The sequence below is a fragment of the Bactrocera tryoni genome, chromosome 5 (assembly GCF_016617805.1).
Source record: "Bactrocera tryoni isolate S06 chromosome 5, CSIRO_BtryS06_freeze2, whole genome shotgun sequence".
In the NCBI taxonomy this organism is placed as follows: Eukaryota; Metazoa; Arthropoda; class Insecta; order Diptera; family Tephritidae; genus Bactrocera; species Bactrocera tryoni.
The window spans coordinates 54,686,938-54,712,264 of record NC_052503.1 but is presented as its reverse complement, the minus strand read 5'-3'; the positions used below and the strand labels follow the sequence as shown (position 1 = coordinate 54,712,264).

Genomic DNA, 25,327 nt, shown 5'->3' with positions numbered 1-25,327 from the left:
TCTATACTGGGCACTGCAGATTTAAGAAACCCTTGTCCAACATACATACATATCTCTTGCGCAAACTGCCCGTTTTGCGGCATGGAACTGGAAAATTTAGAATACTTGATTCCACAATGCCCAGAAATTTCTAGAAGCAGGCTATGATCCATCTGCGTGGACAGCGATCACATCAACTCCATCGCGCCCAGCAAACTCCTGGAATTATTCAGAGTGCTGGGCCTTTGTGACCATATATGATATAAGAGAGGGCACAGTGCAAAACCTCAATTATATTCTATCTATCTATAAAATAGCTGCCATACCAACGGGACGTTCAAGCGAAGTTAACGTTTTTTCTTGTTTTGAGATTATTTTGTATCTGAACACAGTAGAGTATATAGATAATGATAGATTTATTTTATATTTTTCACTACAAAATATTATCCACTACTTAAAAATCTAAGTATATTTACGTAAAATTCTAGTTAATGGTAGATTACAATGTACTGAAAGTATTTATTTATCACAATTTTGTCATTATCATTTATAAAATTAATGGTGCTGAATTTTTTAATTATTTTAAAAGAAGAAAGTCGTGCTAAAGTTTAAATTTTAAGCTACCTGCCCTGTGACAATTGACTAAACATTAACCAGAGCTTACATTTCGTAAAAATACATTAGGACTACTTTGATAAAATAAGAACTATATTTGATGAGCACTACTTTTAAATCAAACTAGCCACGTAAGTACAGACGTAAGTATTTAAGTAAACTGTTTAAGTAATTGTTTATAAGGTTAAGAAATTAGATGAAACAGCCTGCCTTCAATTATCGTCGATTATAACTGGAATTCTGTAAGCACTCTGAGCGAGTAGCGACACCAAAACCATCTCCACGACGACTAAGCTGTTGATGATAGCTGCAAAAGGAAGGTGCGATAGTAATGATTAAATCGCAATAATATAATTGTAATTAGTTCAAAATTAGCGTAACTTACACTGCTTATAGATAATATGATTCATCGGATAGTCGCCGCCCAGTAACAGTTTATCCAGCTGCTTGTCCAGTATGAGATACTGCATCTTGCACAGCAATAAAATTAGCTGAAGTGCGAACATTTTTTTCTAAACGACAATTAAATACAAATTACAGTTAGTTATTATTATTGAAAATGCAACTTAACTCACCGTTGTACTATAATCCGAATGTAAATTATTCACCACACGCACCGTTATATTCAGTCCCCATGAACCGAGTATAATAGAAGTAATGATGAATGGCAGAAAATAGTATTGCACATCGTGGAATAAGGCCTGGCAATGGAAAATGTAATCAACATTATTTTACAGTTCTAATTAAGTTAAAAAATAATATATAAGAATCATAATAGTTATTTGAATAAAATCGAAAAAATATTAATGCCCCGGGTGAGGCTCGAACTCACGACCTTAAGATTATGAGACTTACGCGCTGCCTACTGCGCCACCGAGGCTATATCACCCCAACTGTCAGATGCCCTTTAAATGCTCGACTACATTTGTTGTTGTTGTGGATTATCTAAATAGTCTAATATTTGTATTTTATTTATATCATTGCCAGCGGCTGTTGGCGGGCTTCGGCTTTATTTACCTATATTATTGGCGTTAGACAATTACTACAACAAACACTTGGTGTGGCGCCCCAATGACTCTTTTTGCTGGTACTAATTGGTCTATACTATAGACTCTATTGAATTTTACTATCATTCTAATATCAAATTAGTTAAATACCATACATATTTTTATCGACTGTACGAGGTGATAATTAGATTTTTGGTTGATAAATTTTTTATTGGATTTCAGGCGGAACAAATAAGGTTAAATACAATATTTCTTTCGACAAGATGATAATTAGATTATTTGATGTTAAAATATTTCTGGAATTCAGTTATAACAAATAAGGTAAATACCAAATTTTTATTGACTGCACGAGTAGATAATTAGATTTTTTGATAATAAATTTCTGGAATTCATGTATAACCCACTAATTTTAATATTATATAATAGTGTCATTTCTTACAATGTGCTGCACAGAAGTTTTTTTTTTTAATTCTACCCCTATAATTATGTCCTAAACTTGCTACAATTCATCATATAATGATATCATACGAGCTGCGTTAAGTGTTTTGTAGATAGCTGGTTATTTTTACTGAGTCCATATTCTTCAGTCAGATGTATTTTAATTAGCTCCAGCAAAAGCACGTCAGACGTAGAAGAAATTTCATCTTACATGAACTGATTAGTTAGTGGATTGAGTTCAACAAGGTGTCAAAACTAGAGAATATCGATGTTTTTGGGTTCTAAGAAAACCTCCAAATGTGCTATAAACTCTAAATTCGATGTCCCTAACACTCATCGATGTAAAAATCGATTCCGAATACTAAACAAGTTAGAAAATAAGACTGAGGGTTTCAAAACCTTCTTTGTAAGAGAAAGTATTTTGATGGTTTCTTAGAGCTCAACCATTTAATAATGGCGAATACAGAAGAAGTTATATTTATGCTTGATTTTCTTTAGTTTTCTACAAACTCAACTAATCATGATCTCGAGATAAAGCAGGGAGAAAGGAAGGAATGCTGGTCCCTTAGAGGTTGAAGTAGCAGAGTTAAAAGTATCCTAAAGAAATTTACATTTTGGAGCTAAATTTCGACTTGCAAGTAAATATGATCAAATATACAATCTGTAGATTTTAATATGTCTGAGCTTTGATTTTAGCCCATTAAAATTATTGACGTGCCTAAGAAGAACTAATGAATTTATGAGACTGGTGCCCAGTAACTGTAATTTTTAAATTGCTATTGTATGAAGTAGTTTAGACAACGCTATGGCATGTCATCCGACTAAATATAAAAGTATTTAAACGACATAGGTTCATTTTACTCACCATATCATTGTAGAAAATGCCATTCAACACCAACATTATGCTCCCCTGAACGAATGCCATTTGATACACGAGACATCGCAATACTACAAATCGCCCCCTTGTGGGCGTCACACCTGGTAAACATATGCAACAGCAACAACATGGTGGCGTCTTAATCGGCACAGCCATGCCCGCTGTCTCCTTAATGAAACTGGTCTCGGAGCCAATAAAATGGCTGCACAACTGATAGAAGAAAACGGCGCCGACCGTAAACGAGAGATGCATAACAGTGTGAAAGGTGAACCATAGCTTCGGCAAGAGTAGTGTGAGCAACGCTGCGAGGCTGATGAGCGGGTACAAGGACACAAGCGCTATCGATGGAGCCAGCAGAGGCTTGCGTAGACGTTGCTGAAGTTTAGCCAAGGTCGTGAGAAATATGGAAATGTTGAGCATAAATGTTAAGACGGAGACGAATATGCAGAGTGTGACGAAGGGCGTGAGGTCTGCGGGAGAATGAAAAATAATATTATTCTCTAGTAAGGCAGATCTAAGCGGTACTCACTATTGTAGTATTCTGCTAATGTGGGATGTGTGAAGATGCTCTTTTCATCATCGTAGGTTAGATTGGCAAACTCCTCGCTATTTAACGCTGGCGTCGCTATTAGATCTCCATTACTGCTGCCGGTGAACGTCGAAGTGAAATCTAACGCTGTTGTGGGTTCTTCAGTAGTTGTGGACATTTTTCACAAATCTTTTCGCTTCTTCTGACTTCGAGAAGCAATTTTATATTGATGCCGTTGGGTCTCTACTCCTATCTAAGATGTTTGATGAAGCTGCAAGTGAATTAAACAAATATTAATTTTAATAGGCTGTGAGTAGGCGAGCTCTTCTATGTTTCTATTGCATTATTCTAATGTATATTTTAAAATCTTTTTTATTTGGTGTCTGAAAAACTTTAAAATTTTGTTTAAACATTTATTTAAATATACAAGGTATGTACAATTCAAACATAATGGCTCTTCAAGAATTTGTTTGCTCAAAATATACTGTTATTGGATACCTTTTGAGTATCACGTTAATAAAGGAGTGCTTAAACCCATATTCCTAAACAAATAAAATTACAAGTACTTATGTATAGCTTGTATACACCCTTTTAATATTGGCACACTTCACAAAGTTCAATGTGATACTGTTTGCCGACTACAGTGATGTCAATAAATTTTGTACTGCATAACTATAGAGTTAGTGAGCGAAAGTGGCCACCCTCTTACAATTTTTGGCGAAAATAAAATAAATATTTCAAGTTTTTTTAACGACAATATCCAAAGAAGTTCGCAAAATCAACCAAAAATTCATGAAGATAATGTATCTAATGGACGTCCAAAAGAAAGAGATGTTCTTACGGGCATAATTAAAAAAAAATCAAAAAAAAAAAAAATACTTTAGAATACCTTAAAATGAGTAAGACCAAGATAATTAATATTCTAAATATATGAAGGTTAGTTGAATCGTCGCGATTTACGTGAGTACCTGCCGTCGACGCGCTAACTTCACGGTGACTTTTTAAAGCACATAGATCAAAGAATCTACAGATGACTCTTTTCTGTTCTCAGACCTCAAGAGGATCTTTGCTGAGCGAAGCTTAACCACAATGCTAGGTATTCACAGGGACTTAGGCCAATTTGGAAGTTAAAGAGAAATCGTATATTCATAGAAATGCATCGAACAGTCGCAGGATCGCTAAAATTCGTCTACATGTCTTCCGCGACTGTACTTCGGAGCGTGCGCGTACCAACTATATTCGGTAGAGGGCGTTCTTAGCTAACGAACGAGCGGATAGTCACTTGTCTCCGATCACCTGGAGAGTCAGAACAAACGTATTCATGCGACGTGTTTCTGTGAGTGAGGAGCAGAGCAGGAGCAGGAATCTGTGACATAGAAGTTTGATATCAAATCAAGCAGTCTTAGTAAGATGTTGCTTTAGCAAGAAGTGGTGTGTTTCGGTGGCACCAGGCCTTTTTGGTGGGCCGGGAAGAGGTCGCTGATGAATGAGCAAGTCTAAAGTGAAAACGATGCTCATTGGGTTTTATGATACCGAAGGCATCGTCCACCATGATTTTTTTTTCCTCCTGGACAAACCGTCTAAACCAAGTTTTACGTGGAAGTCCTCAAGAGACTCAAACGAAGGGTCAATCGGGTCCGACAAGACATCGCAGCCGATTGGAAGTTGCACCACGACAACGCTCCGCCTAACACCGCCTTTCTTGTGAACAGCTACCTAATCAAGGCCGGCATCCCAACGCTTCCCCAGATGCTGTACAACCCAGATGTGACCCTCCCCGGACTTTTTTGTTTCCTTGCCTGAAAGGGCCGATGAAAGGGGATCACAGCAGCATGCATCTCGACTCTCAAGGCTATTCCGAAGAATGCCTGCCGTAACGCCTTCAATGCTTGGAAATCGCGCTGGCAGCGCTGCTTCGACGCAGAAGGAACCTATTTTGAAAGTTTTTAAATTGTTTTAAATCGACTCAGTCCTATTACTTTCCGGACAAACTTGATATACATATATACATAGCTACAATAAGGTCAAATTTTTAAAATTATCCGAACTTTTTAGCTTAAAAACAATAACCTAAATATCCAAACGAAGGCTAAGTTGACGAATTACGCGGAAGAAAAAATAATTTTTAAAATGTTTGCTATATTTCTGAGCGCCACTGCAAATGACTACACTTCGAGGGCCATAAATATGATATGTCATTTGCCACTTCCCCGAAACGAATTTGCTGAACTCATTCAGCTGTGAGTGCTTGTAAAAAGAGTTGATACAAAATATTTGTTTTATTGCTAGACGGAATATGTATTGCATGAAGTACTATAGCTTCATGGGTAGACGTTGTTGCACTAGATATATCTACGTAAGTCAATATATTATATAACAAGTGTCATCATAGCACTTTAAATTTGTCACAACGAGCTAAGTGGATTTGCAAAAAAAAAAAAAATGTTTCAGCAAATTGTATTTATTTAACTAAAATAACTGTTGTTTTAATGCTCAGAAAAATCAATGCCTTTGATTTAAATAATTTATATACAAATGTTTATACATACATACATACATACATATTCTTGCAAGTGCACTTGACTAAAAGTTTTCTCAGTAAATCAAACAAATTTAGTAAGACAACGTAAAACTTATTTCTAGAAATACAAATAATGCTCAATTCTTCCGTCTTTCCATGTGATGCACAAATTGAATTTGAACCCCACGGAACTCTATCAGGCATTACAATGCAATCAATAGAATGTTTGTGGTGTTCTTGGTATATCAAACAGGAACATGAGTGTTTTCGACGGAATCGATTATGCTAAAAACATATCTATACACTAATACATACATATGCATGCAAGGCTGACAAACGCTCATTGATTGCTTCTGAGACAACACAAGGCATGTGTCTTCTACATGTGTGCTTAGGTATGTGTCTGTGCATAAAGTTGAACTTATTGGTTTTTCGTGCATATTTTATTTTAGTCTGAGCCATCCTAAGCTTCAATTTACAAAAGTTATTCAAATAAGGTTGGAAATATCAACGCATATACATATATACATATGTATGTAGGTATGTAAATACCCAAAGTTTTCAGAGTGCCTGCACTGTAATGAACTTTGACTTGTTCGTTCTGACTTAATTATGTTTCATAAAAATATCAATTAACGAAAGAACAGTGGCGCCATCTAGGCGTTCATGCAGTTATTTCAAACACTGAACCGAAATTCATGTACATATTAGATTTGTTCATTAGTTATTGGAATTCTATATGGATTAGGGGCTTAAGACTTAAGAATCCAAATAATTGGATTGCTTTGAGTTCAGTTTTCGACTCGAGTGGCGAATGACATTCTTGATGTTTTGCTCCAAGGCCTGAATCCAAGCAGGATTGCCGGCATAGATTTTAGACTATATATATTCCCACAGGAAAAAGTCTAACGGTGTGATATCACAAGATCTAGGTGGCCAATCGATCGGCCCAAGATGTGAAATTATATGCTCACCGAAGTGTTCTCTTCCTATATCCATTGATTGATGTGATATGTGAGAAGTGGCACCGTTTTGTTGAAACCTAATGTCGCTGAAATCACGAGCTTCAATTTCAGGCATGAAATAGTCGGTTATCATGACGCGTTAACAGTTGCCATTGACGGTTACATTATCCCCGGTATCATTTCTGAAGAAATATCGAAATATCGGCACCGGCCCAAAAACCACTCCAAACCGTTGGCAGGTTGCTCTTCGTCCCGAATGCGGCAATTTCGCTTGTTTATATACCTACTGAGCCAGAAATGTTGAACAAAATTTGACTAGAAAACGTCGGATCTTCTTGGAACTTTCCAAAAACCCATAAAGCGAAGAGATGTTGCTTGGGAAGTTCGAGCGGCTTTAGTTCCTGCATAATGGCCTTGTTACACGTAACGAGTACAGTGGCGAGACAGTGACTCGGCTGAGTGCTCGTTTCGTTTAAACAGTAAGGCGAGTAATGAACCGAGTCAGTGGGCGAGTATAGTGGCGAGAGAGTCACTAGAATCACATTTTGTTTACTAAGCCGAGTGCTTCTGTTTTCTTCACTCTTTTGCCCCTTCTGAACTAATCACTCACTCGCTCGTTGCATGTGAACACGCGTTCGGTCTTCACTCGCCACTCGGTCGATTTTTATGTTGTTTATTTAGTTTCAATTGCATTTTGCATTGTGAAAGAATTGAAAATCTCACAACTCTTTTATGAGATGCGGTAGAACGTCATTAAAAACTCTTTTAAAATGTCTTTTTCTACCAAACAATGTATGTAAATAAAACTTTGAAAAACTTCACTGTCTAACTAGATGAACAAAATACGTGTAAAACTCTACTCGCCAACGCAACTCTCTCAACCGAGTATCATACTCGGCCAGAATACTGTCTCGCCACTGTACTCGTTACGCCATAAGCTGCATGGGTGTCTCAAGATGGGTCTCAAGATGGCTCAGTAGGCCGATTAACGTGAACTTTCGTAATAAAGTTGAACGATTTGTAAAAGTTGTTCTGGCGTAAGTCTTGCAAGTCAGTTCTTTTTTAAGAACTTACGTAACAACATCAGGACTAAGGTATTGGTGGTGCCGTCTGGTTCCGAGCTCTAGCTCCTGTAACGGCAGCTCCCTTAGCCGGAGAAATACACCGTGTATGTCCGATTTTGAGGTATTTCGCTACACAAAAACAATTTTTTTCAAAAGTAGCCACCATTCTCGAAAATACATCCGACAGAAATAATTTTTAATATAATGCTTGTATGTATAATTGGATTCAGATATTTACTTTAAACAGATGGCAGCTCTCTTTGAGCAGTTCTCGCATCCTTGAATTTGTAATCTTGATGCTTTCATCCTACACATTGAGGAATGGCATCCTTCCAACTTTTTTTCTTAAAACCATTCGATTAACGTGAACATGATTTAAAAAACCTACCTTAAAAAAAATATTCTTATATCGGATAAAAATAGAATTCATAAGTACCTGTTCGTTGGACCTAAACCTACATACATACATACATATATTTATTTGAGCATATTAACTTGTGATTATTCGCTCGTTAGAAATTTCAATTCACTATCGTTGACAATCGAAATTTTACCAAATTATGTAATTGAAAGATAATTAGTATTTGCCGCGAAAAACCGTAATTAGGACATAAAAATTAGTTTGTAAAGTCAATTATTCCACTTCAGTGATTGATAAAAAGCGCCATCAATTCAGTGATCGTGTTGGTAATCTGCTACTGACGAATTACCTCATAATTGCTTATTAACTTTTTTAGTTAGACATCGCCAATAAATGAATGGTAAATGATTTCGCTTTTTCAACATTTTTTATTATTTTTAATCGCGTCAAAACAAGTGCAGCGATAATCAGCTGCAGAACTACGAGTTGGCAGAGTGATGATATGCGGCGGCTTTGTTGCTTGGCTTATCAGTAATCATAGCCACTCAAGTGGCATTAAGCGCTGTCATTTGATAAGCGAAGAAGCAGGCAAAAAGCGTAGAAATCATAAGTGTCGGCAATATTCAATAATTACCGCTATTTGTAATTGTCACTGAAGTGACAAATGTCGAGGCAAACGGCAGCCATCATGAGTCCATTGCGTTTTACATGCAAGCGGTCGCAAGTACTTAAGTACTTAAGCATTTGGCAATTGGTCAGCCCTGAAATGCGTCTAAGCTGTTGAATGCAAACATCAAAAGCGAATGGAAAAAAGCCATTCATCAAATCACGAATTCACGGTCATTTGATAGAAATCTCTTTCGTGATATCAACCAAATTAAAAACATCATTTGAAGAAAATAACGCAATTAGCTGAAAATAAAAGCGAAATTAAAAGTTTGTTGAAAGATGCCAGCTAAGTTGCGATAAATGTTTGCGCGCAATTAAACGTCACTGAGCACCGTTGCTCGACTTTGGCCGGCGTGTGGCTTTGAGGCAAACCAGTTTACCGCTAAAAAGGGCGAAAAAAAGGCCGTAAAGGGAACGAAAATATTATAAATTGTATGAAAACGCTTATTGCTTATGGCACGCTTATGTAATATCTAGCGCCAGGGAATGAATGACCGCGAGTTGCGTAAATTTTTGGATGGCTTTCGTGTTTAGCTGCAACTGTTATGAGCGGCAATGATTAAAATGAAAAGGAACGGCAACACTTTTAGTTGCTGATTTGTTGCTCAATGCGTGACCTTTGCAATTAAATGCGTCTAAGTTGTGAACGCACCCGAGAAAAGGTGGTTTGCGAATTGTCCAAGATATTTTAATGATTGCAAGAGAATGGTATCAGTATATTTGGTCAAGGTTTCAGGCCCGTTATACTAATCGATAATTTTGTAGTGTTATTATAATTTCTAGTAATATCCTAACGGAGTCTGCCCTTAATTCCAAAGAACTATTTCTATAATTCTTTAACTAACGCAGATCTGACACTATTCTAGAGTTGAAAGCAATGTTAAAGAAATTTAGTAGAAATCGGCCGGCTTATAATATGTACATATATGTATAAACTACTCAGAGGAAATACCAGATGGTTTTGGAAATGGGATTGAAACTTAATGAAGTTTAATAATTAAAAAAAAGAGATTGATTAAAATAGGAGTGTTGGAGTTGGTCTCCTGTATAGGTTCATAAATGTAGCATATTCCACTTCCTTTTTCCGGTGACGGACGGAGATGGTCTTACTAAGGCTTCATCCCTAGCTACTATGTTTTACATCTTACCATGGTGGAACATGTTTAAAATCATTGTTGCTAGATTTTGCTGCAGTGATGACAAAGCTTATTGATTCAAAAATATGCAATAATCGAAATAGCTACTCTTGGACGGATAATATTCGTTCGAATTTCGATAAAGTGGAACCAGATGTTGATCACCGCATATGATTTTTAGAAGCCTCCCCAAAATGTGCCAAGGTTTGTAAGTTATATGAAGTCTAAAACAAGTTTTCTGCCGATGTATACGGTATAAAGGCAACTGGAAGCTCGAAAATCTTTCTATTAGTAAATGAAAAATAAATTAAAAAAGCTTTGTTTTCTTAACAACAAGAGACTGTGGTGCAAAAATTGAATATTTTGCATTTCAGTAGCCTAGAAATACAGGTGACCCCTCGCCCTAGGTGCAGACTTATGCAAATGAAAGTTTGAAATCTCAACTTTAATTTAAAGTAGAGGACATATAGCAAAAGTTTGCAAAAGCACATTAAACATAGTACGAAACGCGCACATTCTGTCGCTATACACGTACATATGTTAGCAATACAATATGTTTACAACTTTACTTTTATTCTTTTTAATTGTTTACTATTCTCTTAAAGAAAGAAATGGTGTGGAGCTAAAGAAAATATTACTCCGATTCAACCTATTTTTGGCACACAGGCACACAATTATTAATTTCACCAAAATGTGGGCGGTGCCACACCCAACGATAATTTTAGACCCTGATTCCGATAAAGCCCTCTTGTTTCATCCTGGGCTTAAAATTTAATGTTTAAGGCAAATTTTGTTGTTGATTTAACTCGCATTTTGTAGTTTTTAATAAAACCGTATGTGGGGAGAGGGCGGGGATATAATCCGATTTCAATAATTTTCAGACTGTTGGTAGGAGTTCTCATAAGAATTATCCTAAGCGAATTTGGCTGTTGTAGTTTTAAGTGTTTAGGAGATATGTATATAGTGGGCGGGGCCATTCTTATTTTTCGAAAATATTTTGCCCACAAGTGTCCCTTGCTACCGCAATTCTTTTTCTCAAATTATAGTTTTGTATCGTAATTTAGTGCTAAAAGGCGTTTTGTCGGCGTGGTAGTGGTCCGATTATGTTAATCTTCGAACTCGCCCTGTGTACCAAATTTAATTAAGATATCTCAATTTTTACTGAAGTTACGCTTGCGCGGACGGACGGACAAACAGACAATCACTTGAGTTTCAATTCGACTAGTTTAGGGTGATAAAAGCAACCGTTAGGTATATAAAATTACTGTACTCTGTTGCACCATGTTGCTAGAGTATAAAAAATATTATTTTGAGCAAAATGACCAGAAGAAGATGAAACTTCAACAATCAGTGGAGCAGCGAAGCCCACGAAAACGTAATCAAAGACACTTTCGGATTTGCAACAACTGGTAATGCCACCAGCGTAAAAGAGTCCGTGAAACATTTTTGGTGTTTTTATTTTTTGGAATCGCGTGTCTCCGTCCTTGCAAAATGTAGAATTCAGAAAGCAGGGTTCGTGCATTACGACTATATGGATATGACCAACGGGTTTTTGCTTTTACCGAAAGTTGAACGGTTGCGCTTTTGTTTACTTATTCGATCTGTTCCCCCACGGTTCAAAAGTGCTTTCTATTGCAAATATATTGGTATATTTATTCTATCTCAATGCGAAATGAGATATTGCTTCTCTGTTGTTTCTTCATATAATAACAACGCAGTCGAAATAAATTCATCGTTCCCCTCATGTTTTTAAATCCGCTGGATATTCCCGGAATGCCATCACATAATCTTTGTTTGAGGATTGTTCACCTATAATTCTTCTGGGTAATTTGAATACACCTCACTTATGGAACGTTGGTTATCAAGAAGATCTCAAAAAATATTATTGAAGCAACAATTTTGACCGAAGAGTTTCAAAGAGAAATAATCAAGTTTCCAAGTAATCCAATGCTACTGGCAAAGTATACGATTTCATTCGAAAGACTACAGTTCTAATTTCGTTTAGCTTATACATAAGTATCAGAGCCAAACAATGTCGCTTGTGGTTTAAATTTGGAAAACCCACACCTACCCCATTCGTAATATTAAACGTTCAATGTTGCCAATTAAAAACTTTAAAAGTTATTAATTTGCAGAATTTAAAAAAAAGTTGTGTGAATAATTTTCAAATTTTAGAGTATTATTAAAATTTGAAGTATGTGTAATTTTAAACACTTTCGACTCTATCTTCATAAATAATACTTCACTGTATTCAATAGCTTAATCTCATACAATTTATATACATACATATATCACTTAGGCACATCAACGGGTGGCCAGGGCCTACTAGTAAGTATTTATCTAAATGATAAAAATAACCAATATTATAATAAATGTGTAAATATTCTCGTGGCTACAATAAATTTTTGAGGACGTAAAACTTTTGTTCGAATTCAAGTTTCGAATTGTTCGCAATTTTTTCGCCTTGATTGTGTCTAATTAATGCGCCTGTCTGCATAAATTAATCCTTAACAAATCGTATGCAAATAAATTCATTATAATTAAGCAAAAACTGTCGGCAAACAGCAATCCGCTTAAGAGTTCCAACAACTAACTTTATATAAATATACTTACATAACGAATTGTACATTCACCACGGAGATGCTTGTGGGGCATTTGTGCAAATTAACGGGCAGACAAGAAATAGAAGTCGCAAAACGGCGATCAAAAATCCGTCTGCCCCCATAAAATAGCTAGTTAGTTAACTAATTTAAAATTGTTTGCTTTGTAAATTGTTATCAAATTAACGACAAAATATTTGCACTTACATAACGGTACTAAGAAGCTTAATGGCTACTCGCATTTAGCTGTGCTCACACTTGAAAGTTCAATAGAAAATCAACAAAGCCTGAAGTACCGAAATTAGACAAGTAAATATAAATTAAGTCATTTATTTTTTAACGAGATTAACTCAATTGCGTCGAAATTAATCAAATTACACTTGAGTGATATAAGGAAATGTTGCATTAACTTTCACTTAAGATTTCTTCAACTTTACTGAGCTCTAGATTATATTGGAAATACAGAATATACTATTTCAAACCCTAAAATCCTATGTAATCACTATCTGCGAAATATCTTTACAATTAAATGAAATTCTTCAACTCAACTTATCATTAATTGCGCAATTAATATATATTGAGTTTTACTTTGTTTATATTCAAGAACAAATTGCATGTTTTCTGCGAATATTCGTTTTATTTGAAGCTTCTCGGAATCGCAATTGCACAAATTGTCATTGAGTAATATCTAGTGCAACTTTGTTCAACATAAAAATGTATGAAAAACGTCTATCTCTTGACGTTTCAGAGAATTCTCAAATTAATAAAAGTTTAAACATAGATGCATTGTACTGTTACAATGAAAATACATAGCAACATACATACATATCTGTATATGTATAACAGATTCTTAAACAAGATCGTCTGACATGAAATTAAAACACGTAATTTGCAAATTTATTATGAAATCTATGTATGAAAATTTAAATGAACAATTGACTTACATTCTCTCAACTGACTTTGCTAATTCAAATTGACTCAACCGTCTGACTGATGCTATCACTGATTGCAACACATCTGTGCCAGCATTAGTGTTCATGTAACTATTCATAGGAATCATGCAACAACTGGTACAAAACGGCTTATTTTGAGGTATTGGTTCTCGATCTCGTTATCCCAGTTTGTCAACATTTTTTATTGCCAGCAACATTTTAATAGATACATACATATAGATGTATATTATACATTAGTGAGGGCAGAAGAATAAGTTAGTGATCTTAAGGGGTATTTTCGGAATGCTCTTGAGAATATCGGTCGTCGCCTTTTGGATAGCTGAAATGTCCTGAAACCAGTGTCCTTTCTTGGGCAAATGAAGTTTTCCAAAAGAGGTAAAAAACCACAGAGTGCCAGATCAGGTGAATACGGAAAGTGGTTAATGGTTAAAATGTGATTTTTGGTCAAATAATAGGTCACAAGCGTCGGATTGAATGTTGGGTTCTGAGCAATTTTTGCTCTTCAGCCAATTTGTGCTGAACAAACTTGGAGCACACCTTCCGTAGACCCAATTTATCTATCAAAATGCGATGAATGGAGTCTTGGTGATACTTAACTCCATTTCCATGTAACGCAAAGAAGATTTCGGCCCATTCTTAATAAATTCCAGCACTTTTTCAATATTGTTTTGGGTAATCACCGATTTTGACCAGCCCGACTTCTGATCGTCACAGAGGTCCTCACGACCTTCTTGGAATCGCTTAAACCACTCATGCACATTACTACGGGATAGGTATTGATCAGCATAAACTTTTTTCATCATTTGAAATGTTTCAGTAAACGTTTTCCCAAGTTTAAAACAAAATTTAATATTTACTCTTTGCATATTACGACCGATGACCAAAAGCTTCTGTCACTTGTGGGAGAGACAGGTGTAAAAAAAAATGGCGCATCCTGGTGGCATTGATCCTTATTCTCCTGAAGTGGTCCGAAAAAAAATCAAAAGAAATTCTTTAATCAGTAAGGATGCTGCTAGAGTAGTCCCTAATTTTTAAAAATCCTTAGGAGGATATGTTCTTAAGGGTGTAAACTTTAAATGTATAAAAAAAATCGAATTTTTCAAAATTCTAGAGTAGAATACCCCCGTAAGCAAATTGCATATTTCTCATATACTACTTTCGCATATGTTAACGTTTTATCATACTCACAATGTCATTCAAAAATCATCTGTAGTATCTAACAAACGCTTTACCTTTTACGACACATTCTTTTTCATAAAAACTGGAGAATCAAAATCTATTTCTTTTTCGCTTTTTTCGAATTTTCTTTCTTCATCTCGACTAATAGAACAAAACAATTCTTTACCTTTCACAATTCTTCGCTGGGTTATGAATTCTGGTTGCAATTTTATTCAAGTTTCACTTTTATTGGGCATGTGCTGCTGATGCATGTGACTTCAGTAATTGCTGTTTATCAATTACAATTTGAATTTTTGTGTAAATATTTGTATTTACTTGCAATATGCTAGGCATCGTTTACGAATGACATGCAATAATATTTATTGAACAAAAACAAAAACACACAAGTTACACAAGAACACGCTAGGTTTAGAAATGCTACATATTAAGTTAGATTTTTGAAAGCATCGAGCGCCCATACATATGTACTTATATACATCAGGAAAAGAAACAGAGAGGAATAGGAAGTCCGCTTATAGCATGCGAGCAATTTTTCTTTAGTTCTAAGTAAATTTCTAACACTTTATCTTCTTCTATTCTTCCATTCTATCAATGGATCTCTAGCTGACATATGTATAAGCTGTCCTAGATTCGCCAAGCGTTGCTCTCTAGCGAATCGAACTAACTATGCCAGATGCTCAAACAAACGGGCAACTTTGATGCAACACTGCATCAAGATGTCTTATCTTATCAAAGTTAGTTATTAAGAAGCTATATATTAGGGTGTATGCCATTCTGAGTCAACCTTTTTTTTCAACTGAAAAAACAGACTAAAAACTTTCGAAAATGTGAAAAAGTAAGTCACTTAAAAGATGAGCTCTTAATATTAATATTATGAGGTGCCTATTTCAAATTTTCTGTTTTCCATATAAATTACATGGAAAAAACATTTTTTTGTGGTGGTTATTGTGCGGAGGTATTTATATGCACGCGATGGCTACCAGTAGGGATGGTAAACTCGATTCCGTTTCTACTCGAAAATCGAGTTTTTCGTAAAATAACTCGATTTTTCGATCGATCTTTCAGTAGTCAAAGTCGATTAAGAATCGATTCTGATATCTGAAGCATCGATTATTTTACGAGAAAACTCGGATTTTCCAGTAAAATAGAGATAAGGTGTTTCAGAAAGCATTTAATTTTGTAAATTACGATAGAAGAAATGTATTCAAAATAATTAAGAATACGAAAATACATGCTTTAACTTCGGAAACTATAACCCTTCACAGTTGTCTTTATTATAGAAATTCTATGTAAGGGGTGTCCCAAAATAGAAAACACAGTTTCCCTTAAGAAGAAATCATGTAGTGTCAAATCACTCCATTTTCAAAAAGGTATGTTCCAATTAGTCCTCCAGCTCAAAATCCAGACCAAACAGTGATACGTTGTGGATGCATTTCGAACGCGGCCGCAGAGTCATTATTTTTGAAATATTTTGTAAATCTACAGGTGTTCAACAATGAAGATACGTTGTTCTATCGTGTAACGTCATATTTTTAGCAAACCAAAGTTAGAATTTACCCGTGGTAAGGGATGCCTGTCGTAAGAGGCGACTAAAATCCATATGCACTATGTCTTTCTTTCAATTCAAAAATACGTGCAAAATGCATTTATACTTTGGAGCGCTGATCAGCACATTGTATTGATCTACATATGTGCTTCAAGGAAAGCACCGTGAGATAAGACCGTCGTCGGCAGGTACTCACGTAAATCACAACAATTGTTTACTAAACCAAAGTATCAGCTACGCTGGCTAGGTCATGTCGTCCGAATGGATGAAAACACTGCAGCTCTGAGAGTAATCGACGCAGTACTGGGAGAAGCAAAGGACGTTGATGACCTCCACTACTTTGTAAAGACCATGTGGAGAAGGACCTGGTTTTACTTGGAATTTCCAATTGACATTATGCTATTTCTTTCAACCGCTTTGTTTTTTATAAACGATCTTCAAGTCGCATTATGGTTACTTTAGAAGTAAAAACATGTTATAGTGATCCGATTTGAGCAATATGTTCGGAGGTTATAGTTTTGTCTTGGGAAGATATGAAAAAGAATTTCAACGTTCAATTTGCAAGGCTGCTCCGATATCGGCGGATCGGACGAATGAAACTTGTTGCACATTTCGTCGCAAGCTTAATACATCCATACATATAAACTGCTCAGAGAATACAAATGTAAGTCTAAATAAAACTGTAATGAGTTTATAGCATTATACTGTATACAAAGTCCTATGTGTGTACATCGTTTAAACCAGAAGTATTCCTATTAACAGCTAAATGTACAGGGAGTAATCGTCGTGTAATTATTTTGATTGCGATTTTTCGCAATACAGAAACCGTAAATTCAGTCGGGCGAAACAAAGCAAGCGATTACGTGAGCTGTTATGAATGACGTTGGACAACGGTAATTATAGAAATACCCGCAAAACTATAAAAACATACATACATAGATATGTACAAATCAGTAATAACCAAAAATTTGCAGATCATGCAAGAATGCCGACGGTTTTGCGGTTGCGAGTGTAATTAACTCAACGAAAGTGGAAATCAAAACAGAAAAAATTGCAGTCGCTTGGAAGCGAGCAAAACCGAATGATCGCGGTTCGCAGGTTATTCAAATTTGTTTTAACAAGAAATACCTGCGAGGTAAACAAATTGCATGCAGCAAGAGAAAGAGAGTGAAAGGCGCGTTGGAGGGGCGTCCACGAAAAAGCAGCGGCACAACACAGCTGATGTTGGTAAATAACTGTGTATGTATAATCGCGGGAAAAAAGCGGCAAAGCGAGCAAACTGAAGAGAGCCGCCCAAAAGCAACGAACCACAACAAATAGCGAGCACTCTGAGCGACGGTGAGCGGTTTGCGAGCGCTGGGAGCTTATCTTTGGCGCATTTCGATCGCACAGTGCTGTATTGACAGTTTGAATGACGCTGTATGTTATACTAATGTATGTGCATATTTTAATTGAAGTGCGTTTCTTTAACTGCCATACAAATGCATATGTATGTAATTACTCCGCTCAATTAATGTGCGCTCGTGGAATTCCGCTTTGATGTTTCCTAGAAAGCGCAAATTATTCGTGTTGTTTAGAATTCTCTTTGGAGTCTAAGCTTGCCATTTATTGGTATTTGAATTAGAATTCTGTTGTTGAGTGACAGGCAACACTTGAACTTATGGGCAAATACATATGTACATAGATATACATATGTATGTATAAGAATGAAAGTCTGTTGTTTTACATGAATGAATCGAATTCGAACTTTGACGCTTGCCAATTTTATTTTGGTTTATCTAGCTATGAATATACTTATGTATGTAAGTCAGTATGTATTTGTTGTATTTGTATATGAAATATACAATACATACATACATATGTATCTACTTATATGGGTCCAACACGTGTTAGAACCGTGTTTTAAAGAATTATTCATATCTACATATTGATCGATATATGAAAGAATGTTTTTTTAGATACATATGTACATACATACATGTATTGTTTCTACAAATTTATACACAAGTGCTGTGTGAGGAGGTTCTGAGCTTTTTTGGTGCGCATTTTTGTTGTTGTTGTAATAATTTTATTTGCGAAATCGTTGCTTCGCGAAGCGAAATTTGTATTGCAAGCAAATTTGTCCATAAGTAAGTATATTAATATGAATCTATAGTACAACCAATTGTAATCGGTAAATAGGCCTTACTGTTAAAATTATTTTAAGGGAATTCACATAATCAATAAAATTGTAGCTTGTAATTGTACTATTTGTAAAATACATGTACTTACATATGTACTACAAATATGTACATACATATGTATATAAATGTACATACATATGTAGATATTAAGGTGGGTCAACAAAACGAATGTTTTATGTCTGAAAAATAAACATCTATGATGAAGTACCGATTCGAATAAATCTGGAGCAATATAGTATTTTTTCTTTTACAAAGCGTGTGTACAAGTTTTACCATTAGGGGGCGCTATCTTATATTCCAATTTAAAACTTTTATGAATATTGTGTAATAAAATTTCTTAAAAACACCTTCAATAGATCGAGACATCGTCAAAAATAGCATAAACCGATACAAAGTACCCAAAGAATTCGAGGTTAAAATATTGGATGTATCGTCGCATTAACAGAGACATAAGCACATTACAGTCGGTGAGCACTAAGTTATTTACCTGGTGTACTCCAAAGCTATGTCATCATATAATCGATATATGTACATATGTATATCGATATTTTATGTATGTTTCATGCAATGATTCGATGGAAACGTCAAATTTCAAAAATACTTTGTATGGTTGCTTAATAAAATTGGTTCAGTATGGATTACAGCCGAACCGAACCTATCGATTACCGCCGGTAGAGACTGGGAGATTTCTAACTGAAATTTTTAGAAGATCTAGTATTAATAATCGAATTTTGTTACAGCTTATTCTTATAGAATTCTTCTTCTTCTTCTTTATTGGCGTAGACACCGCTTACGCGATTATAGCCGAGTTTACAACAGCGCGCCCGTCGTTTCTTCTTTTCGCTACGTGGCGCCAATTGGATATTCCAAGCGTAGCCAGGTCCCTCTCACCTGATCCTTCCAACGGAGTGGAGGTCTTCCTCTGCTTCCCCCGGCGGGTATTGCGTCGAACACTTTGAGAGCTGGAGTGTTTTCTTATAGAATTAGGGGAGTTAGTTTAGTTAAGATTATTGGCATGAAAATTATCAGAATTTCAACTTAATTCAATTAGCAGTTAACAGTAATCGTGACAAAGTGTCACGAAGCTCTCAAATATTAGCAGTTAGTCTTCATAAATTTGCTGAAAACCGCATCGCGCTCTCTTCTGAACACGTTCTCGTTGGTTATCTTCAGTTTTTCAACATCATACCTTCAAAATGGCACGTTTGTCTTCGTGATTCACCTTGTTTTATAATTACCGCTTTGCTAATTGAAACGTAACCGTTATCACATACCACTCTTCTGTATTTCATTAGAATCGTAATTTGTAAAAAAAGTGTAAACACACAATTTCTGGGCATATACGAAGAGCGTAAAACAGAGCTTTTATGCATCGAAAGCTTTTAACTGGTAGTGGTTTGGAAAATATTCATGTTTGCAGAAAATTGTTATAATTATTATGCAATAATTAAATGTTGTCAGACGGTCCTCAGAGGCTATTGATAAGCTTCGGTAAGAGAGTGAAATATACGATAACCAATTTTTTGGCCACAAATTTAGTATTTTTATCTGATTCTTACAAGAGTTTAAACCGAGTGTGCTTTGAATATCTGTACATTGCCAAATTGTTAACTGTCAAAAATATGTCAAACTAGCAGGTTAGCGATTTTTTGTGACTAATTTTGAAAGAGAGAAAAAATTTTCAATAATTTGTTCTTCTTCTTCTTCTTAATTGGCGCAGACACCGCTTACGCGATTATAGCCGAGTTAACAACAGCGCGCCAGTCGTTTCTTCCTTTCCCTACGTGGCCCCAATTGGATATTCCAAGCGAAGCCAGGTCCTTCTCCACTTGGTCCTTCCAACGGAGTGGAGGTCTTCCTCTTCTTCTGCTTCCCCCGGCGGGTACTGACCTAGCCACCGCAGCCGCTGTCTTTCAATTCGCTGAACTATGTCAATGTCGTCATATATCTCGTACAGCTCTTCGTTCCATCGAACGCGATATTCGCCGTGGCCAACGCGCAAAGGACCATAAATCTTTCGCAGAACCTTTCTCTCGATGACAATAATTTGTTCATATATGAGAATTCAAAACGTCCACAATACATCAAAATAATATTGCAAACCCATTGTGAATCAGGTAAACTTCCAAAAAAAGTATCAAACTGGCCAGTCAGCTGTTCACCTGTTAATATTTATTCGTTCCAAAATCTTCCTGTTAATTTACTGTTACTTTCTCTTTTACGATCTCTCGAGAACGTCTTCAATACAAAAATTATCAAAGCTCACAAATATCGATAATTTGCGGTTAGAGCATCGATAAACAAATATCGCTCGAACTTGGTTGTTGTTGAATTTGTACTGCAACTGCAAGGGTACGCGAACAACTGTATTCATTAAATATGTATGTATATATTATAAACAAAATATACTATACATACATATGGACACAAATTTCTCGCGTTTAAATATTGGGGTCTAGACTCTAGCCACACTGCGGCGTCTTTGTAAATTTCTCTGTCACGGTCAATGTGTCGTTTGCGACGTGCGTACAGGCTGACATACATTTATACTATATAGATTAGAGCGGGTAAATTTTTTCACCATAAAGTCACGTATGTGGGAAATGTTTTACGGAACATTCCGAAAAGCTTTACCTAAGATACTATGGGCCTAAAACCAGTTTTGAGTCAGCAATTTGTAAAATGAAGTTTAAACATCTTAATAATCGGTTGTATGGGAGATATACTTATATAGAATCTGATCGATTCCGGCAAATGCTCAATGGAATATCAAAATGAATCTACATAATTAATTTAATTCGGATATCTCAAAAACCAACGAACCAATTTTTATGATTCCTAAAAACTTTGCCTTAAATGTCGCTGACTGGAAACGGGACTTAGACTCATATTTTCTTCGGCAAAGCAGTTAAGAATCGTCCGTAGAATCTTTCCCGCACACGCAATTGTTTCCGTTTTTTGGCTGCCTGTAAATCAACCCGCTCTAATGTGCATACTCAGATTGTTGTTGCTTAAATCGTTAATTGTGGCCAAGGGTTTAGTAAGTTTTTTCAAAGCATTAATTTTTTTTAGATTTTCTCACAAATCCCGAGCGCTTTGAGAAACATGTGATAAGCGAAAAGCAAAAACTGTATAGATTATATCCCCGAACCATACGTGAGCAAGCGCCTCGACGATGTGTTGGCGCGCAATCGTTAGCGCTTTCATGAGATTTGTGTCGATTTTATTCGCATTAATGAGGAAATTTTGTATTTCAAAAGCGAAACAGTTGAGACTACCAACCAACGGTGCTATTTAGCAGTTTTTCAGGAATTTATTTTAGGCCTCTGCCTTTGAAATAAATTTGTAAATTTCACGCAGACTTATTAGAAAATAAAAATAAATCGAAGCAGTCTTGTTTACAAAATAAATAATAAAGCCAATATGTGGTAGGAGCATATTAAATAAGAAATTTTCGCAACTCATGCATCAATATACTTATGTACATACATAAACACATATGTATGTTGGCTATAAAGAGCCAAAGACGTGCCCCTTGTACCGTAAGCGAAAAACGCTCTGTGTGCCGGTATCCATTTGAAAAGCGCTGCTAGTCTACTTATAATTATTATTTAATTTTCAAAAAAACAAAACTCATTCGAAAAAGTCGCCGGCAACGCGCATTTTTGTCGACGAAATACTTTAGCACACGCAGAACTGACACCTTACTTATATGTACTAAAAAAAGAACAACCAATAAAAATAAGATCTAATAAATCTGGCTAATGTCGTGACACGTAGTACTAAAAGCTGACAAAATATTTTGGGAAACAAAAAAGTAATGACGAGCTGTCTAGGATTTTAAAAATATGCGTTTTGCTCTTAAAATATTTTTGTGCTTATGCTTCTCAAAATTTTGTATTGTCTTGGTTTTATACTTTTCAGTTATGTGATATTTTGGGTAAAAACCTTTCTTTATAAATTTTTGTTTTTTGGGTTCGTGATCGTAACGCAACTTGATTGTCTTCAATCTTCAATCTTATAAATAACAAAATGAAATATGTTTGGAATTCAATTGCGCTTCGCCTTCTTTCAAACATAAAAATAATTACATATACATATGTACATAAATATGTAGAGCGAGAGTACAGCGAAGTATTCAGACACATGTATGTACATAGTATTGTTTTGCACCGACTGGTCTCATATTTATAGTTTTTGTGGGCTATCTTAAGAGAATTTCCGTTCCAGCTCGACCATAAGAGATAATGTTAAAAAAACGTGTTTAAAATATTTAACAAAATTTTCCAGTAAAGAAATATTCTTCCGAATTACCACCTGATTACAAAAAAGTACTTGAGACCACAATAAACTAGAAAATAGTTAACTTCGATGCAAAATACCCTTCACAAATAAAAACGATTCCCTACAAGCACTTCGATTTTGATTAGCCAGTTTGTATGGCAGCTATATATATATAATATAAGGTTGTTCCGGAAAGTAATGGGCATGTTTTTCTTCCGCCGCGACTTCGGAGCGTGCGCGCACCGACTGGATTCGGTAGAGGGCGTTCTTAGTTAATGAACTAGCGGCTGGTCAGTTGTCTCCGAGCACCTGGAGAGTCAGGACAAACATATTCGCGCGACGTGATTCTGTGAGTGGTCCAAGCCGGAAATACAGCAAACTCGGCAAATCTTCGACAGAGACGTTTGATATGATCAAGAGGGCCAGATGTTATTTAAGCAAGAAGTGGCATTAGGACTTTTTGGAGGGCCGGGAAGAGGTCGCTGATGAAGACCGTGCTGGGAGACCTGCGACTTCGACAAACGCCGACAATGTGATTCATGTGCGCAAAGTTTTGAACTCAGACCGTCGACTAAGTATTCGTTTTATTGCCCACAAGTTAAATTTATCAAAATCTTCGGTTAATGACATTGTGACGGAGCGATTGAACATGCGCAAGGTGTGGGCGAAGATGATCCCAAAAGTGCTCACTGACGACCACAAATTACGGCGAGTGGAAGTGTCGCAAGAAAATTTGAGCATGTGTGAAAGTGACTCTCAATTTTTGAATAACGTAATCATAGGTGACGAGTCATGGACCTTTGAGCACGATCCCGAGACAAAGAGGCAACCTTTCTTTCCTTTGGAGACGACATAGGGGATCCAAGCAGCATACGCTTCGGCTCTCAAGGCTATTCCGGAGAATGACTTCCGTGACGCCTTCAATGCTTGGAAATCGCGCTGGCGAGGCTGGTCTCTGAGGTTGGCTTTTGATCATTAGAAACAGTGTGGTGATCTTGATATACCCGTTAAAGGTATAAGAATCCATTATGGAGTTGTCACCTGCGTGAAAAAATTATTTGTCATTTTTAATAAACAGAAATACACACTGCATAGGACACTCAAAGGGGGCAACCAGAACGTTTTGAATTTTATATAAATTATAATTCGATTCATTTTTTTCTAGTGTTAGATATCTGGGAGTTTCGCTGTTCGAGGGACTCGAAAAAGTATCAAAATTAGATATCATGCCGCCTTTAATGTTCGCAAAAAGCGTTGATGTCCTGTGTAACGAATACTTCAGCTCAAATTGAACTGAACCTCCATCTGGGATAGAACACTAAACGAGTAGGCCCATGTGCATATGTATGACGTGACCGCCGGTCAGTATAACCTTATTTTTTTAGTCTAAGTATAAAATGCTTATGGCATTATTTCGCTTAAATCTTATTCTTCTTAATTGGTGTAGAAACCGCTTAAGCGATTATAGCCGAGTTAACAACAGCGCGCCAGTCGTTTCTTCTTTTCGCTACATGGCGCCAATTGGATATTCCAAGCGAAGCTAGGTCCTTCTCCACTTGGTCCTTCCAACGGAGTGGAGGTCTTCCTCTTCCTCTGCTTCCACCGGCGGGTACTGCGTCGAATACTTTCAGAGCTGGAGTGTTTTCGTCCATCCGGACAACATGACCTAGCCAGCGTAGCCACTGTCTTTTAATTCGCTGAACTATGTCGATGTCGTCGTATATCTCGTACAGCTCATCGTTCCATCGAATGCGGTATTCGCCGTGGCTAACGCGCAAAGGACCATAAATCTTTCGCAGAACTTTTCTCTCGAAAACTCGCAACGTCGACTCATCCGTTGTTGACATCGTCCAAGACTCTGCACCATACAGCAGGACGGGAATTATGAGTGACTTATAGAGTTTGGTTTTTGTTTGTCGAGAGACGACTTTGCTTCTCAATTGCCTACTCAGTCCGAAGTAGCACCTGTTGGCAAGAGTTATCCTGCGTTGGATTTCTAGGCTGACATTGTTGGTGGTGTTTACGCTGGTTCCAAGATAGACGAAATTATCTACGACTTCAAAGTTATGACTGTCAACAGTGACGTGAGTGCCAAGTCGCGAGTGCGACGACTGTTTGTTTGATGACAGGAGATATTTCGTCTTGCCCTCGTTCACTGCCAAACCCATTTTCTGTGCTTCCTTGTCCAGCCTGGAGAAAGCAGAACTAACGGCGCGGGTGTTGAGGCCGATGATATTAATATCCTAAATACTATCTTAAATACTCCATAAATTTTAACGAATTAAGAATAGGATTTCCTAGATAATACTATTGTGAAAATACAGCTTTAAATTCGATTCATTTCGGCTCGATTGGAAAAATTAAGTTTCAAATTACATTTTACTAACCCGAACTATTTGACTGTTCAGCTAACATTTTTCC

General features: G+C 36.4%; 1 protein-coding gene and 1 non-coding gene across 4 annotated transcripts in view; both read right to left on the bottom strand.

The window, feature by feature from the left end:
• Window positions 1-378: 378 nt before the first annotated feature.
• The window catches only part of LOC120778206 (organic solute transporter alpha-like protein), a 38,647-nt gene continuing 13,698 nt past the window's right edge, over window positions 379-25,327 (bottom strand). For 2 of the 3 annotated variants that reach the window (XM_040109960.1, XM_040109961.1), the window contains 5 exons: window positions 3,446-3,716; window positions 2,905-3,386; window positions 1,170-1,295; window positions 980-1,106; window positions 807-901 (listed from right to left, as the gene is read on the bottom strand). In XM_040109960.1, the coding sequence (XP_039965894.1) occupies window positions 807-901; window positions 980-1,106; window positions 1,170-1,295; window positions 2,905-3,386; window positions 3,446-3,623 (1,008 nt within the window). In that variant the 5' untranslated portion in view covers window positions 3,624-3,716. Of the gene's footprint in view, window positions 902-979; window positions 1,107-1,169; window positions 1,296-2,904; window positions 3,387-3,445; window positions 3,717-25,327 lie in introns of those variants that run through there. The other variant, XM_040109962.1, reaches the window with a different exon arrangement.
• Window positions 1,402-1,474, bottom strand: Trnam-cau. The gene has a single exon. It is a non-coding gene; the product is annotated as a tRNA-Met (tRNA).